This window comes from Microtus pennsylvanicus, chromosome 5 (genome assembly GCF_037038515.1).
Source record: "Microtus pennsylvanicus isolate mMicPen1 chromosome 5, mMicPen1.hap1, whole genome shotgun sequence".
Classification (NCBI taxonomy): domain Eukaryota; kingdom Metazoa; phylum Chordata; class Mammalia; order Rodentia; family Cricetidae; genus Microtus; species Microtus pennsylvanicus.
In genome coordinates this window covers 24,837,545-24,854,553 of record NC_134583.1, presented here as the reverse complement: position 1 = coordinate 24,854,553, position 17,009 = coordinate 24,837,545, and the positions used below count along the sequence as shown (strand labels likewise).

Below are 17,009 nucleotides of genomic sequence, written 5' to 3'. Positions count from 1 at the left end.
TCCTAACATTATATACAAACAAACACTAAAGGAGAGAGCAAACTGTAGTTATATATTGATGCAGGAGTGGGAAAGAGGAAAGGAGAGAATAACAAACAAAAAAGACCATGAATATGTGGAAGTGGCAAAAGGAAAGGGAAGCAGGGAAATGATTTATTTTTTAATTTAAAAAGAACTCTGATCCCTTATTCCTAAATATTAATACAGGATAGTTTCATTTTAATCATCCTTTGAACTTTTAGTGACTAAAAAATTTGCTTAAATATAAGCACACATTCATTTTCTGGGATAATTGACTAAAATGTTTGTATAAAATTGTTTTCAGTGATAATTAAAGAGAGTTCAAATGAACCATAGCATGAAATGCCAGACCATTTTTTGAACCAGGGTCATGAATGTTATGAGTCACAACAACCCAGCAGCAGTCTACCTGGCATTTTATAATTTTCTTTGCTCACTGAGTATTGTGGCTTTTTACACACCGAGGACATTCCAGGAAGACTGGATTTAGCCAAGTTGCTGAGACAACAGCTGCTGCTGGACATAGCTTAATGGGGAGCTAGAATACAGAAGAGAGAATAATTCAACCACTATAGAAATACTGAGCTGTTGATGTTAATACTCCCTTATAATCATGTCCAAAAGAGGAAATTTAAGATCTGAAAATTGGAAAGAATGATGTTTACTTTGGGAAGCATGTATCACATTTGCTTTTATTCATCTGAAAGGAAGCCATAAAGCTTTACCATGATCTTGTTTTAACCTTTCAGACTAAAGGCATTTGTGAGTATTAAGTCCATTTTACCCTATATATAATTTGATGGACTAAATGATATATGGTTTAATAATAATACCTACTTATTTCTATATACATTCTAATAAATACATTCCCATACGTATAATATATAGGTAATACAGAGATTAGGCAGATAGGTAGATGGATAGACTAAAGGGAAGGAGTGCTCTGGTATTTCTATTTGTAAAAATCATCGGAACAATAACCATATTTTCTGTCCTTCAGTAACAACTTTGTGCACTGTGTTCATGTTTCTCTGTTTTCGCATCAGCAAAAAACATTCCAGCAGTCTGGGCAAAGTGGTGTCAGCCTGTGAACAGAGCACTAGAGAGGCACAAGAACAGCCTAGGATAGACAGCAAGTCAAACAAAACAAAACAAACAACAACAACAAAACCCTAAAACAAGTAACTGTAAACCCTTAACCAAATAGGCAGTAGTAATGTATTTTGTAATCATGTAGTCCCCATTATATTAAAAATAACCCATGCATTTCATACATTTTATTGGCTCAAACTAAAATCTTAATTTTTAAAAGCTTTAAAGGGGAACTAATCTTATGAAAGACAGAGGATCACTACTCGTTTTAGTTTTCTTAATTTTCTTCTTTTCCTATTAACATAAAACATAGTGCATGATACCCTTCTATAAGGAGATGTGTGCAAACAACCCTCTTAGAAATCCATGTAAAATGAACCCAATCCTTCAGCGGTGTCCATTTTTCATAAGTTCCACATCAACAAATAGAAAGAGAACCCACAGTCTCATGAGTCCTTGCTCCCAATACTATATCTAACAACCAATTTGAAGATCCAAAAGTATTTTTTTCAAGTATGCATCCTCTCTAAAGCAATTACCGTAAGGGGTGACTTTGGAACAATCTCTGGCATATGAATAACTTTGAGAAGTCCTCTGTTCTATTTAAATAGTTGGCAATGTCTATTTTGATCCATTACTCCAAACGAGACAGGAATAAGCACCAGTCAATTTATTCTCTTTGATTCTCATAAAGTCATGGACTCATTCTGGAAAACGTGGTTACTTTTGACAGTAATATTGTATTAGTCACTTTAGTGCTTCTGTGATAAAATACCATGATCTGAAGCAGCGTATGGAAGAAAGGTTTAATTTGGTTTTAATTTGCGTCACAGTTCCAGAGGGAGAGGCTGTAACGGTGGAGAAGTGACAGTCACAGATGGCAGGAGCAGGGGGCTGAGCGATCACATCACTATGCACAAACCGAAGAAAAAGAAATAAAAGTGGAAATACGGTGAGGCTATGAACTCTCAGAGCTTCCACTCCATGGTGTACTTCCTCCACCCACGCTATGTCACCTCCTCAAACAGTGGCGCTAACAAGGGACCAAGTATTTCAATATCTGAGCCCAAGGGTAGAATGTCACATTCAAACTACCACACGAGACAGTCACATACCACATAATCACAGTATCCCCTTCCTATCTTCCGCCAATGCCTCCTACCTCCTCACAATAACTGAAGTATTGAACTGTTTCCTTGGGTTACACTTCTTGGTTAACTCTTTGCTGGGCTCTTCACAGAGTATGTCCGTGGCTGTCACTTTTGAGTCGAAACACATAAACTCAGATTTAGGAAGGTATTTGGCAGAATATGCTCGACAGAAAGGCTACTATTACTAATTTTAGCAATATGCACAGACTCTTGCCACTAATTTATGCCGTTTCTCAGTAATTAAATGTGTTCTAGACACTGTTCTTGGTGCTGGGAGTACAGCAACAAGAGAGACATAAAAAGTGTTCCTACACATGAGTCAACACTCTTCACCAGCCTGTTTTCTTATAAAGTAGTTTGGCTCTGATGCTAACAACATTTCTCAGAGTTCCCAGTTTCCAGAACCTGTCCAAAAAAAACATGTCTTTCTTTATTATCCAGTCTTAGTCTGTTATAGCCACAGAAAACAAACTAAGACAGAATCTTCACGGGAAGTGGCTAGAGGAGAAACCACAATGAGAACTCAATAGTCTAAAGCCTAGAAAACACCCCTTACCATACTTAAATCATATTGACCCCTGACCTTGGATGTCCGTATTTCAGAATAGTGAGATGCAGGTTTCTATCATGTATTCGCTATCTTGTCTATGATACTCAGTTGTAACAGCTGAACAAGTCACAATAGCACTTGAAATCTGAAGCTTTGGGGATTGTTAAACGCTCTCAAACTGAAGGGAAATTGAAAAATATAGAAGCAATAACGTATCAGATAAGTGGGGAAACTATATTGCCACAGCCAGTTTGGTATCATGAATGACTCCAGAAACTGGAAAACAGATAATCTGGTTTAATTGGAGTAGTCATTGTAAAACAAAAAGAAGCCATATAAACTTTTTAAATATTAATTTAATTCTTTTATTTCTGACATAATTATACATGGAATATTTTAAAAATCCTCAGTTTTAAATAATTTTAAGAATCTTAAGCTACGCTAACATGTGCAATAACATAATTCTTAGATTTTTATTAATAATTCTTGAGTTGTCAATTAAGTAAATAATTATTTATTTTGTAAAAATAATGAACCTCGCTATTGAAGGATTTTCTATAGAAGCAAGAATTTAAGTAGAAACACTGTACTGTCATAATAGGATTCCAAATAGATATATCTCTATGTCCTACAAAACAGTACATTTTATTTCTATTCCTTATTACCAAAATGGCTAAAGAACAACCCCACATCAATGGGGGAAACTTGATGACCAGATTGCTTCTAGGGTCACAATCAGCTGCCTTATATAACCTAAGGCCAGCTGTGCAAGAGTGGTATTATATGCAGTGGGCTAGGCCCTCCTCCATCATATAGCAATCAAGACATGACCACAGGCCAATCTGACGGAGACAGTTTCTCAGTTGAGAAGCCCTCTTTTCAGGGGTCTCTAGTTTGTATGGAGCTGACAACAAACTAACCAGTATACTTAAAAACTGAAGCAAATGCTCTTCCCACTGCAGCTCAGATGAGACATGTCCACTCCCATTTCCACATAGGAAACTGAGTTTACGGAGGTTACTTGATTGTCCAAAGTATGCAATGGCCACCCTGAGATCATCTCAGTATGCCTCCTGCTCTGGATCTCTAGTTTTTAAGATATGACATGAGAAGTGTGTGTGTGTGTGTGTGTGTGTGTGTGTGTGTGCATGTGTGCATATTTGCATCTAACATAAATCAAAAACTATTGCCAAAGTTACAGTGTATCTTGCATTGATTTATAACTAAAGAGAACTATGAAACTGATTTAATATTTGAAATGAAGTGGTTTCCAGCTTCATGCAGATCTGAAATGAACAAGTAAAGCCATATAGCAGTATTTCTGAGGGTGTGGGCTCATTTCCATAGCAACCCTCTCTCTATAAAATTGCAACCAATCACATCTAGCAGGGAACAGACTTCACACCATGGTGTTCTTGCGTCCATAGCTCTGTCACCATCTACTTCAGCTTGGATCTTGGATGTCCTGAATCACAATCTGTTGCAGACATGTTCTCCAGGTAGTTCTATCACAAGATCACACAATCTTTACTAGGTAGGGCTCAATAAGTCTGGTTTAGATTACTGGGAATATGTCCTAAAAGAGATAGTGAGACTCTGACCAACTTCCTCTCCCTTTCTTCTGCTTCTTTGTTCAGAAAGCGAGCCATTTTATCCCACCATGAAGGAGCACATGAAGCAGGGATTTGCCACAAGTCCACGGCAATGATACCAAATAGTCATGGATGGAAATCTCCTTAACTGTGAACATAAACAAATCTTTTCTCAATATCAAAATGAATGTCTCGGCTATTGTGTTATAGTTATGAAAAACTGACTAGTAATCTATTTGCCATTTGTTTGCATGCCTGATTCCAGAAAGTAAGTTCATAGTGGTCACGAATGCTGATTTTCTTTCTTAAAGATTACCACAGTGTTTCATATAGAGTTTGTGCTAGATCAATGCATTCGATTTCAAACTGAATATTGTTGACACTTGAGCATCAGTGAATATCTCATTACATACAGGCCTCTAGTGGAATCCTTTACTCCTTTCAATGAGAAGGTCAATTTTATTAAGTATGTAAATACATAAATTAAATAAAGAAATTTAATCCAGCGAAAATTGTTTTCCTTTTTCAGTTCATGTCTCCTTTATTTCACAATTTCTTCCGATGGCAAATTACTGAATTAAGTCTTATAAAAGCAGCCAGACAAAATGTACGTGCATGTGAATGGAACATAATGTGTGATTATTCGTGTAGATACCCTATCAGCTAGTAAATCCTAGACAGTTTACAATTAGTTCACAAAGGATTTGGCACTAGCCTTTTTCTCAGAGTGTTATGATTCAAAATAATCTATTTCTGCTTTAGCAATTCAAGTTACAACCACTCTCAGAGTTTAGTACCACAGGGATAAAGAGAAATCATAAAGAACTTTTGGTTTCATGGAGGACAAGTTTTGAAATTTGTCAAGGTATTTGGAAACAAATTTGTTCTCTGATTCTGAGGCTGCCTTCTCTGAGTCAGCCTTGCTGTATGTTCTCTATAATCTAATTTCTTTCAAGATGGCTTTCAGCTCCCCGGCGCTGTTTTGTTCACAATTGATGTTAAGCACGACAGAATGCCAACACTTGCAGCATCAAAGCAAATGGCATCCTACCACCAGGAACTTCCTGGCACAAGTTCACAAAACGAGATTTAACTCCTCAGAGTGGCAAGAGACAGACAGAACTAACGGGTGGTCTTTCTAGAATGTCCTATAACCTTCACTGAAACAGCGATGGGGTGCCTCAAAACCAGAATTTCTCTGCTTACCTTGACCTCAAGCAGTTTTGCTATTACCTTGAAACAAAAACTCAGGACATTTAGTAAAGAAACTTAAAGTAAAAGAGGTTTATTTTTTTAAACAAAACAAACAAAAAACCAAACCAAAACAAAATAAAACAAAAATCCCACACCATTCCTTTAAAACACCGAGGATTTGCTGGTAATTTAGAGAACCTTGCATTATTGGCCTACAAACACTTTACATTTCATTTGTGTTTCCTACACAAGTAAATCAGATCATGGGACTCCTCATTTTGACCAAAGATTTCAAATTGCTCCACAGGGATGGTCCAAAGACAAAACAAGATGGCCAATGTCTGAATAAAAATCTACACCCAAACAGACAATATCAACAAATATAAGGGCACTGCTATACTCCACAGAGACAATGTTCTATTACCTAAAATGACATTTTACTGGCTTCTTCCCTTTCTGATCTGAGGGAGAGGGCAATGAGATGTTCTAGATGGGAATATTATACATTTGGTCATAACTTATCACTTACCCATTAACTGTGCATTTTTGAGCTGTCAAATGATGCCATTTGCTTTTTCAAATTACATAGATTATGTCAATATTCACAACAGAACAGAGAACTAACAGGTTTGACTCTTAACAACTTCATCTTGAAACACTGCTGTCTTCCATTTGTACTCCCCTAATCATACAAGAAATATTTAAAGGCAAAACCGTACAGGCCTTTTATTTATTGTAAGTATGCTAATCAACAACTTAAAGTTGTTCTTAATCTTTTAAATACTTTGTAGCAAGTAACATGGCAGGAGCTATGATTTCAGCCACAATAAGGCTGACACTTCTGGATTCTAGGGCTATGCATGTGCGGACAAGCCCTCAGCCAGGGACCCCACGTGATCTACATGCATGCATGGTTACATCATCCATGTATGACTCAGCTAAGCCCTTGTGCTCATGTGTGAGCCCCATCATTTGCATATGATGTAGTCATGTCAACCCCCTGTGCGTATGTGCTAGGCAGCTTTCAAAAGCTAGACACTCCCTCCCCTCCTCCTTCTCCTCCTCCTCCTCTTTCTTCTCTCTCTCTCCCCTCTCTCCTCTTTCTCTCTCTCTCCTTTCTCACTCTCTCTCTCTCCTCTCTCTTTCTCCTCTCTCTCTCCTCTCTCTTTCTCCTCTCTCTCTCTCTCTCTCTCTCTCTCTCTCTCTCTCTCTCTCTCTCTCTCCACTGACTTGCCCAGGCCTATACATGCCTCCTCTAATAAAGTCTTAAGCAGGTTTGTTGCATGTTCCCTGTTTCCTTCTCACTCGCACCAGGTAATTTCAGCAGGGTCTTTAAAAACGTGATAACTTTATTTCCTTGTAGATGCCTTGAAAACCCCAAGAAAGAGCAGTGATTGGGTGTTTCTCAAATGCTTCAGTCAATAGCAGCAGCATCTTATTACTGACCATGTATGTCTTCCATTGGCTTCTGACTGGAAGGGATCTGTGAGGATGTATCTTTGGATAAGGATTTTAATCGCTTTTGATATGCACCCAGAACAGGGATTATTGGAAGGGATGGTGTTTCTTTTATGATTGTTCGTACAAGCCACGCCCACTCCCTCCCCATCCACTGAGGCAGGTCCTCTCCCCCCTTCTTCCTCTCTCGCTCTGTCCTCTTCTCTCTTCCCTTTCTCTCTCTCTCTCTTCTCTTTCCCCCTTTCTCTCATTTTCTTTCCCATTCCATTCTATAACTTAACTAATAAATATCCAATTCTATTCTGTACAATGTGTCTGTCCACGTGTCTCCCACCCACTCGCCTGCCCAGCCACTCACCGCTGGGAACCTGCACCTTCCAGGGACTCACTGTCGCAGGGACCAGCCCAGCGCCACATGGCTGGGCTCTTCCCAAGGCTGGCGGCTCTCCCTGTCAGGGACCCGCTGCTCGGGACCGGGCACCAGGACCCGCTGTGAGCTGCTTGGGACACGCAGGCAAATCATAACAGTTTCTACATACTGTCCTGAGGGATCTCTGTGATGTTTACCACAAAGACTGTATTAATTCCATTCTCAGTTTCCTAACCATCTTAACCACTCATCCTTACGGGTTAGCTCCAGAGTGGAGGAACTTCATTTCACAGATGAGGACCTAGATTTGTGAATATTTCCTGCGCTACTTGCCATCAGCTGATGTAGAGTGAAGGTAAGATCTCTGCTGTCCCTCTTTAAATCAAGTTGACTTCAAATCATTGTAAGTCCTGGTGGTTTTTGGTAAAGTAATGCCATTTAACATTAATATTCCTATATTTTCTAACCTATCAATTCTATATATGTCCATTTTAGTGAAATTTGAAATGAGACTGAATTCTATGTCTCTCTTCCTTTCTGGAAACAAGTACCTAAAAAGAAAACAACACAATTCACCCTGATCTTAACCAGAAAAGTCATTTTCTCCATGATGGTCTAATTGGTAGCACTGGATCTCTGACTCACTCAGTCCATCTGAATTAGTAACTTTGTGGTGTTTGGAATAAGAAATGCAGTCATAGACTCATACCTTTGAATGTTTTGTCCCCAGTTGGTGGTGCTGTTGGATCAGTTAGGGAGCTGAGACCTTGATGAGGGAAGTATGTCACTGGGAGCTGATACTGAGCTGTCAAAGCCTTGCACCATTCCCAGGGCCCTCTTTCTGTGATTTGTGCTTGCAGTTCAATAGGTGAACTCTCAGCATCCTGCTCCAGCCATCCTCTACCTGCTATAACACCCACCCCTGCCAAGATGGTGATGGACTCTTATCCCTCTGGAACTAAAGCCCCAGACAAACCCTTCATCTGTGGTTTTGTCACAGCAATAGAAAAGTAACTCATACATCTTGTTTCTTTGTAGTTTACCAAAATCAAGGCCTACCATAGTGTATTACTTTATCAGATTTTTATCACAGTGATAGATGCCTGGCAAAAACAATGAAAAGTAGGAAATATTTATTTTGGCTTAACAGTTTCAGAATGCTCAGCTCATAATTTCTTAGCCATGTATCATCAGGCAGAATGTCATAGAGGTAAGAACCCACACAGGAGGAAGTTATTCATCTCATGTCAAGATAGAAGCAGAGAAAGAAGAGTTCTCATGCTCACCAGTCTTCCTGGTTTCCTCCTTCAATTTCCTCATGGCTCCAAGACTAGGACTGGAGCGACCTGTGTTCAGGATGGATCTTCCCTCCCAGTTAATCCTTTCTGAAAAAACCCTTCTAGAGACATCCAGGTGATTCTAAAATCAGTCAAGTTGACAGCACAAATGCTCACAGCTGACCCTGAAACATCTGGGATCATATCTTCTTCTCACCCTGAAGCTTTCCTTCAGTGTCCTGATTAAGGTCCATCCATTATAGGAGTCCTTCCTCCAGTCACTGCACATCCTTGTTTTCCAGCTGAAGGAGTACAGTATATACCACCTCAAAACTAGGCTATCTTCTATTTGCATATATTGACTATTTCACCTAAAGGCTTTAAGAAACAGAAACTGCACTGGGAGCCTAAGATGGTTAATATTGACAGTCAACTTGACAAGATCTTGAATCATCAAAGAGACAGCATCTTGGGCATGTCTGTGAGGGATTATCTAGATTAGGTTGGTTGAGGTAGTTCGACCTGCATTGCACAAAGTGCATAAAAGTTAGAAAGAGAACTGAGACCAGTGTTCACATCTCTCTGTTCCAATACAAACAGCTGCCACACTCTGCTCCAGCCATGACTTCTCTACCATGATGGACCCAAACTATGAGCCAAATAAACCTTTCCTTTTTGACATGACTTCTGGCAAGTATTTCATCACAGAGGTAAGGAAAGGAACTAACACAGAAATCATCTTCCTCTAGCTGCTTACAGACAGATCTTCCAAATGACCTCAACTTTCATCAAGCCCTTTCTTGGGAATGTATGAACCAGGGAAGATGAATTCTGTTCAAAAGATTTTAAGATTACGAAGACATACTATTGAACCTTCCCTTAAGAGTCACAAACAGACCTATCAACCACATGGACAGGAAAGTACATCTCAGAAAAGTTGTTTATTCCAGAAACTTCAGGAAACAAGACAGACATGAGGACATCTTAAAAAGATAAGAGGAAAGCTATCACTTTAATAAGATACAGACATATTATAATTATAAAGCCTCTCTAAATCCAGCTGCTCACAGATGTTCACTGCTAACTCTGAAAGACCAATTTTTCCTCCCTCCTCTTTCGGTTTCTCTTCTATGTACTGGGGCAACAACCAAAATCTGCTTTTCTTGACATTCTGGTTCTCTCTCTCTCTCTCTCCCCAACTTCCCTTCATTCTCCCTGCTGTTTATTCATTGATGCTGTGTTCATGAGAGCTAGAAGGTGGCAACAACCTGAATGTCAACTGAAGATTGGATAAAGAAAATATGGTACATTTATATAATGGAGTTCTTACTCAACTGTTAAACAAACAAAAAATGTACAGCTCCTGAAATTTGCAGGTAAAAGCCTAGAACTGAAAACACAAACAAGCAAATAAACTTTCTCTGATTGAAGTAGCTCAGACATAGAAAGACAAATACGGTATATGTTTGCTTATATGTGGATCTTAGCTGTTAAGTCAATGATAAACAAGCTACAATTTGTAGAAACGCAGAGGTTAGTCACAGAGTGAGGGACTGGGGCAACAGATAGATATAGTTAGGAAATTGAAATTGAATAGTTAGTTAGTTTATTAGTTAGTTAGTTACAGGTGGATTGGGGGGCTGTAAGGGGAGGATTAAGTGTGGAGGGAAAGAGAGAGGCAAACAAAGAGAAAATACAATGGAGACAGCTAAAATTAAGGGCTGTTTGAGGGGTGCTGTGGAAACTTGAAATCGCCAAATAATGTGAGAGACGGAGTCCCAAATGGACATCTCTCGTCAACAAATGAAGCTTTGAGTAGTGGGACTGGGTTATGTCTAGTTGTGCTGCTACCCAACGGGGTCCCATGGGTATCCCCAAACAACTCAAGCTATTGCCAAGATTATAAGTTGCTCTCTACAAATTGACGGCAAAGCCCTGTTGCTGAAGACAACACTTGAACAACTCATTGAACACGGAGAAATCGAGCTGGGTTCCTAGAAAGAGCCCTTACCTCTCTGACTTCTGTGCCCTAGTATCTTTGGCCAAGGAAGGTACTCTGCAAAATACTGAAAGAGAAACATAAATGCCTAGCTAGTCACAAATTCTTTGATCTACGATATTCTACCTGCTAGACAATGGTGGCACAAAGCTTTTTTGAATAACTCACCAATATCTGACTTCAGGTCCACTCAACAAGATGAAAACAATATCTGTCAGTGTTTTTGTAACTAAAAACCTGAGACTAGACAGCCAAGAACCTAGGGTAAAACCAAATGCTACTGCTCTAAGGCAATAAAAAAGTAGCTATAAAATGACATCCTGTTATACTCAGAGATCAGTGCCTTGCTCAGACATCATCAGAGAAGCATCCTCCTGCAGCAGATAGGAACAAATACAAAGACTACGGCTAGACATTATGCAGAGTCAGATCTTGGGACACCCAGCCCTAAATGAGATGTCACCTTCCAGTCCCTATCCTCAGAGCTCAGGGAAACTCATGGAAGAGGAGACAGAAAGATTTTAAGAGTTAGAGCAAATGGAGGACTTAAAGAGTACAAAGGTCTGTGAATCAACTAAGCAAAGCTCATATGAACTCACAGAAACTAAGGCAGCAGGTACAGGACATGCACAGGCCTTCACCAGGTTCTTTCTGTGTGAACTATGGCTTTCTGTTTAGCGACTTTTATGGGATTCCTGAGTGTTTGAAAATGTGGGTCTCATATTCTTAAACTTTCTTTTGGGTTCTTTTCCTTCTGTTCCTTTGTTTTTTCCAGTTCTGATCTGTTTTTCTTTTTCTTTGCTCTTAATGATTTTTAGTTTTATTATTATCCCTTAAGTTTGTTTTCTAAAGAAAGACAGAAAGAGAGTGGATCCAGGTGGGAAAGGAGGTGTGGAGGGACTGGGAGAATTAGAGGGAGGGGAAACTGTAATCAGGATATTTTATGTGAGGGGGAAAATCTATTTTCATTAAAATTTAAAAAAAAGAAAGGGGGAGGAGGTAAGAGGGTAGAAAAGCATGCCTCTCTGGATGCCATGAAGTTTTACCTGAAAAAAAAAAAGAACACTTTGAAAGTTCATTAAAATAGGAGTTTGCACCTAAAATGATGCCTTTGTTCAGTGACTAATACTACTTTAAGATTCTATAAGGGATAGTTTGAATGCTAAAATGTAACTACTGAGTCACACGAGAAAACAGAAATATCTCAGTCTTCAGCAATAGGACCCTGGCTGCTTGGAGCCTGACCCAGTGGTTTGTGCTGCTTCTGGGAACGGAAGAAAGAAGCTGGTCGGGAAGTGTAGGGTGGGAACCACAGAAAGACGCCAGTCTGCTCTCATCCTTGACAGCCAGAGTTGTGTTGGCTTGACATTAAAAATGTCCCTGTTTCTATGAGTAATTCTGTCCTGGTCAAAGAACAGAAATCCTAAGACTGTTTAGGGGAACTGCTTTGAGTTCTGATTTCTTGTTTTCAATCTTTATTCTTCTTTTACATAGACATAAAGGACCACAGCAGCTTGGAAGCTATATGTGACTAGACACTTCCGGGGTCCTGGAAGGTGTTCCCAAACCTCCAGTCCAGTATGGACACCATAGTAGAGAAAGGATCATGAAGATATTCTAGGTGGGACAACTGGACTGTCCAGGCTATCCTTGCATGCCGCAACCTGGTAAAGCCTTATTAACCCCTAGATAGATCCTTTGGGAGTATAGAAAAAAAAACTAAAATAGTTGTCTTTTCTGTAAAAGAAAAAGGTTTATTATAACAAGGAATTTAAATCTTTTTATCTCTCCAACCTTGTAAAACTTTTATTTTCACAAAGTCCTTGCTACAATCTTAGAACTGAAGTGTCTTAGTTTTCCTTCATTTCATTTGTGCGGAGTCTTTTAAAAAATAGCCAATCACAAAAGACTGTGAGGTGAGGAGCAACACAGACACCGCCAGCTTTAGAATAAAACCACCTGAACTTCCTGTCTTTGCTTACTTGCTCTTCTGCTTTGCTGAATAGTATATGCTTGTGAGCAGAAATAAAGTTTGTCCTTATTGAATTCTTTTTCTTTGCTGGTCCGTATTTATTTCTAACAGTGAAAGTCCCCTTTTGGAACCCACTGTTGCCATTATGCACGAGTTCTGTCTGCCCCATTTCTCTTATATCTTCAGCTATAATAAACTCATTTTCTGAACCACAACCAACCTACCTTGTCTGTGGAATTCATCCTGTGACATCGCCCTGGGTGGTTTTGGAGGTCACTGAATGTCTGGGGTCCTAGTACACCCCATCCTCAGATTATTCTCACCCGAGGCAAGACAGGTGTCTTCCTCCCAGAATACCTGTCCTCCTCTTCCTCTTTCAAAGCCTTATTTCAAACAATTAGGTCCTAACCCCTCTTTCTCATGAAGCTGAGCCCTGAAGGGACAAATTTACTATGGAAGAATAAGCAGTGTGTTGTCTGCTTATTGATCTCCCAAATGTCTGCTTATTGATCTCCCAAAAAGTACCTCGCACAAGTGACTCCAGAGGTAAAACTGAGTAAGTTCTTAACTATTCTAATAGGCCGTCCATTTCTTCTCAGGATGCAGTCCTTTCTGAGAATGTGCCCTCTGTGTTCCTGTCACTCAAACAGCCAGCGTATGTTCTCTATTAAAACTTTTGTATTGCCTCTGCTTTGTAAGTACGTCCATCTACATTCTGTTACAGACAGACCAATAACCCAACTATTACTTGATTGAGTAGTTCCTGAGGAAATTCAGTTATGGATTCACTTTAAGCACAGGTTGTTTGTGACTGCAATCCAACTCTCTCATTTTGAAAGTGGAATGATGAAGAGCTCCAAGCACATGCTTGATCTTTTCTCAACTCAGTCTTGAATAGTTTAGCAAGATATTTTGACAGGCATTCTTTTCTGAGGAGAACACACTTCTTGATCCAACACAACTATAAATGTTATGAAACACCAAGCATCAACCCAATCCAGTCAAATTGTATTTTTACAAACATAACATAAAGCTGAAGACAAAAAGCCAAAGAACTCTCTGCCATAAGAAGGCCTGTAATGACAGGTGATCCTGAGGCCAGCCTGCTGTTCAGAGTGAGTTCCCAGACAACCAAGACTACACAGAGAATCCCTATGTTGAAAAATAAAAGCGGTAAACAAAATTAGCAGTTTTCTTCACAGTCCTAATAAAAATATATAGCCAGTGCCCTTGCACTTCAGAGTTTCTCCTAATATCCTTAATCAACTTCCCTTGATTTTCTGAGAGGTTTCCTTCATGTTTTCTTCCTAAGCCAGTGATAATTAAAATAAAAATTTCAAAGGAGTAAAGTCAAAGAGGAAAATCTACAAAAATCCGATTTGGTTTTCCTATCCTTACCCTCTCCTCATTTCCCAGCCACTAATCCTCTCTCAAGCAGCACAATAGAGCAGCTAGACAGAAAGAAGGGAGATAAAATTGGCCAGCTACTACATTGTCCTTGCTAATCTGCGCCATTTACATAAGGGTTAGGAGGCTTGTTTTATCATTTAAACAGACTTAAAAGCCCTTCACAAATGAGATTTAGTTCCTACAAAAGAATGTATTGGTTGGTGTTATTTGGCGAGTTGCTTCTAGCCCAGAGCTGACTTGGCAGTAACCAAGCTGCTTCTTGGGCCACATGGAGTGTAAGCAAAGACTGCTTCCAGCTGCCAAAACCCTGAAGCCTCAAACTGATTAAATTCTTACCAGGAGGTGAACAGGGTGAGGGCCAGGCTCAAAGGCCAATCATACCAGAACTTGAGCTATACCTGAACAAACACTTTTTTAAGCAGACAACTCAAGGTGGCCCTGGGTGTTCAAGCCCCTTGACTCTTCTCTCGAAAGGAAAATGAAGAGCAGACAGGAAATGTACTACAGAGGCTGGAAAACACCACACCGTCCAAGCTGTGAAGGAACAACCATCTAAGTTCTTTGATTCATCATTGGTCAGACTGGCCTTGAGCACAAAGACAAACTGTAAAACTAACTCCTTTGCCAGCGTCAGAACAAAAGCAATTAGAAGGAAAATGTGCTCTTAGCATAAAATGTGCTCTCTGCATCAAATGTGCTCTCTGCATCAAATTCTAGACGATAACTCTATATACCATACACCAACTGTATGTTTTACCTGGCACACCTTGAACAGATGTTCAGAGTGACTTTGGCCTGTGGCTCAGCAGGGTGCATAGGACGACCTTGGTTAAATTTGCTCCCAGAAAGAACCAGGGTAGTAACGCCCTCCATTCTTAAGTCGTCCAGATCTTCTGCAAAAACACAACAATAAGAGGAGGAGTTAAATCCAGTTGAATTAAACAGAGAAAAAAACATGTTTAACAGTACCTACCCGTAATTTGTAAAGTAAACCACTATTTTGTATTTTCTATGAAATAAAACAACTCATATACAGTTATATTTTCCATTTTTTCTAGGTATAGTTGTGTCAACAGCAGCTACACAGCCTAACACCTCCACCTGCAGTCTGATCTGTAATGGATTAAATAAAAATGAGCAGCCATTTCCAGACATGGTCAGCATAGTTCCCCAAGTGACTGCAGTGGGCAGCGTGGGCCATGAGTTTCAGGAAGGAAGCCATGTGGTGGGTGAGAGACCTTGATGGGGCAACCAGTCCCACGAGGAGAGACAGACAGACATGCCACAAGGCCACGACACAGGGCTCCAAAGACTCTGGGGTAGAGAGCCACATGGTGGGTGAGAGACAGAGACATGCAGAGTGAGGTTGGATATTTATTTAGTGGGTTACGGAGAAGAAAGGGAGAAGGGGAGACAAGCAGAGAGAAAGAGACTGGGGGAGAAGTGGGGAGAACAGAGAGAGGCAGAAGCTGCCTCTTTTGGGGAAGAGACAGAAAAGGAAAGAGATTTGAGATTTGAGCTGCAAGCAGGAAGGAAGCTGCCTCTGAAGACTTGGGGGGGGGCACAGGACACACAGGATGAAGTAGGCAGGACTTGTCTCTTAAAGGGACAGGACAGATCAATTACCTTATCCACTCAGGGAAAGCCAGATTTTACCTATACCAAAGAATCAGGGTCAGTCAGTATGAAGCTGCATTGGGTTTATTAAGTAGAGATGAACACTTTAGGTTTAAGTGTAGGCAGCAGTGAGCTGGACAAATATTCTGTCCAAAGCCAACCCCCAAAATGGCTGTACTGCTGACAATGTCTTTAACAGAAGAGCTCTGATCAGGTAAATAGAAGCCTAAATTCAGCACGCTGGGGAGTCTCCTGACAGGTGTTTCTGTTTACCAGGAAAGTAGATCTTATAAAGAAACCCACCTTAGCCCTCCTTTAATCTAGCCCCAAGGTCATTTATCTTCATAAGGGCATAAAATTGTCTGTTCCTTATCAATTTGAACAATCTGTATCAGCCCAAAGATACCCACCCTGCAGACTGTCCTACAAAATCTGCTTGCTTTTTTTTTTTTTTTTTTTTTTTTGCCATTTTGCTTCTTCCCTCCTCCCACAGCTGAGAGAGAGCCTTGGCAATCTGATCACCAAAAAATTTTTCTTTCTACCCATGGAGTGGTCTAGTTCAGTGTTTTTACTCCATCCTCACCTACAGCAAACATTCTCTAGTGCCTTGATAGCAGCGTGAATGAGTCTGTGGCTTTTGAAGTTATATTGTTGAAAGGCCATATTTTACAACTGGTTTTAAAATGTAAGACAAGTTTAAAATGGACATAGTATCAAGCAGCCTTGTCAGTATGTAATGCTGTACTTTTGGGTTAGTACAGCTCCTCTATCCTCTGTTCCCTTGCAGAATTTCTTTGGACAGTGAACAATGGACAATATTTACAACTGGCCCAAGTGTAGACAGTAAGTACCTGTGGAGTGTGCAGTCATAAGAATGGCAACTGTTTCATACAGTCTCTCCAGAAGGTTCTAGAAGAGCTCTGAAGAGGGGGCAGAAAGAGTGTAAGAACCAGAGGTCGGGATACTGAGACGAAATGTCTTCTGGGCATGCCAGGATCACTGCACTCATGCAGCCACAGTGGCTACAGCTACCTGCTTTCCTGTACTTGTGTGCATGTGCCTTCACAAGAGGAATTCAGTCAGCATGCCAGAGTGCTTGCAGGAGGCACACACACTACCTGAGTAGCCATTCAGAGTTGATGGCCTCTAGGGGAGGAAGTCAGTTTTCTTTAGGGGAATGGCCCCACATTTGTGGACACATTGACATAGAGGAAGCACTAATTAAACTCAGTGGTTTATTGAAATAAAATTTTTAAAAAATGTATGAGAGGAACACTGGGCGGCGGAACGCAACGCGGCCGGAACA

General features: G+C 40.2%; 1 protein-coding gene across 9 annotated transcripts in view; it reads right to left on the bottom strand.

The window, feature by feature from the left end:
* Positions 1-17,009, bottom strand: part of C5H8orf34 (chromosome 5 C8orf34 homolog) — a 374,916-nt gene that overhangs the window by 124,689 nt on the left and 233,218 nt on the right. For 7 of the 9 annotated variants that reach the window (XM_075971372.1, XM_075971379.1, XM_075971380.1 and 4 more), the window contains one exon: positions 14,844-14,979. In XM_075971372.1, the coding sequence (XP_075827487.1) occupies positions 14,844-14,979 (136 nt within the window). The remainder of the gene's footprint in view (positions 1-14,843; positions 14,980-17,009) is intronic. The other 2 variants (XM_075971373.1, XM_075971377.1) reach the window with 1 other exon arrangement.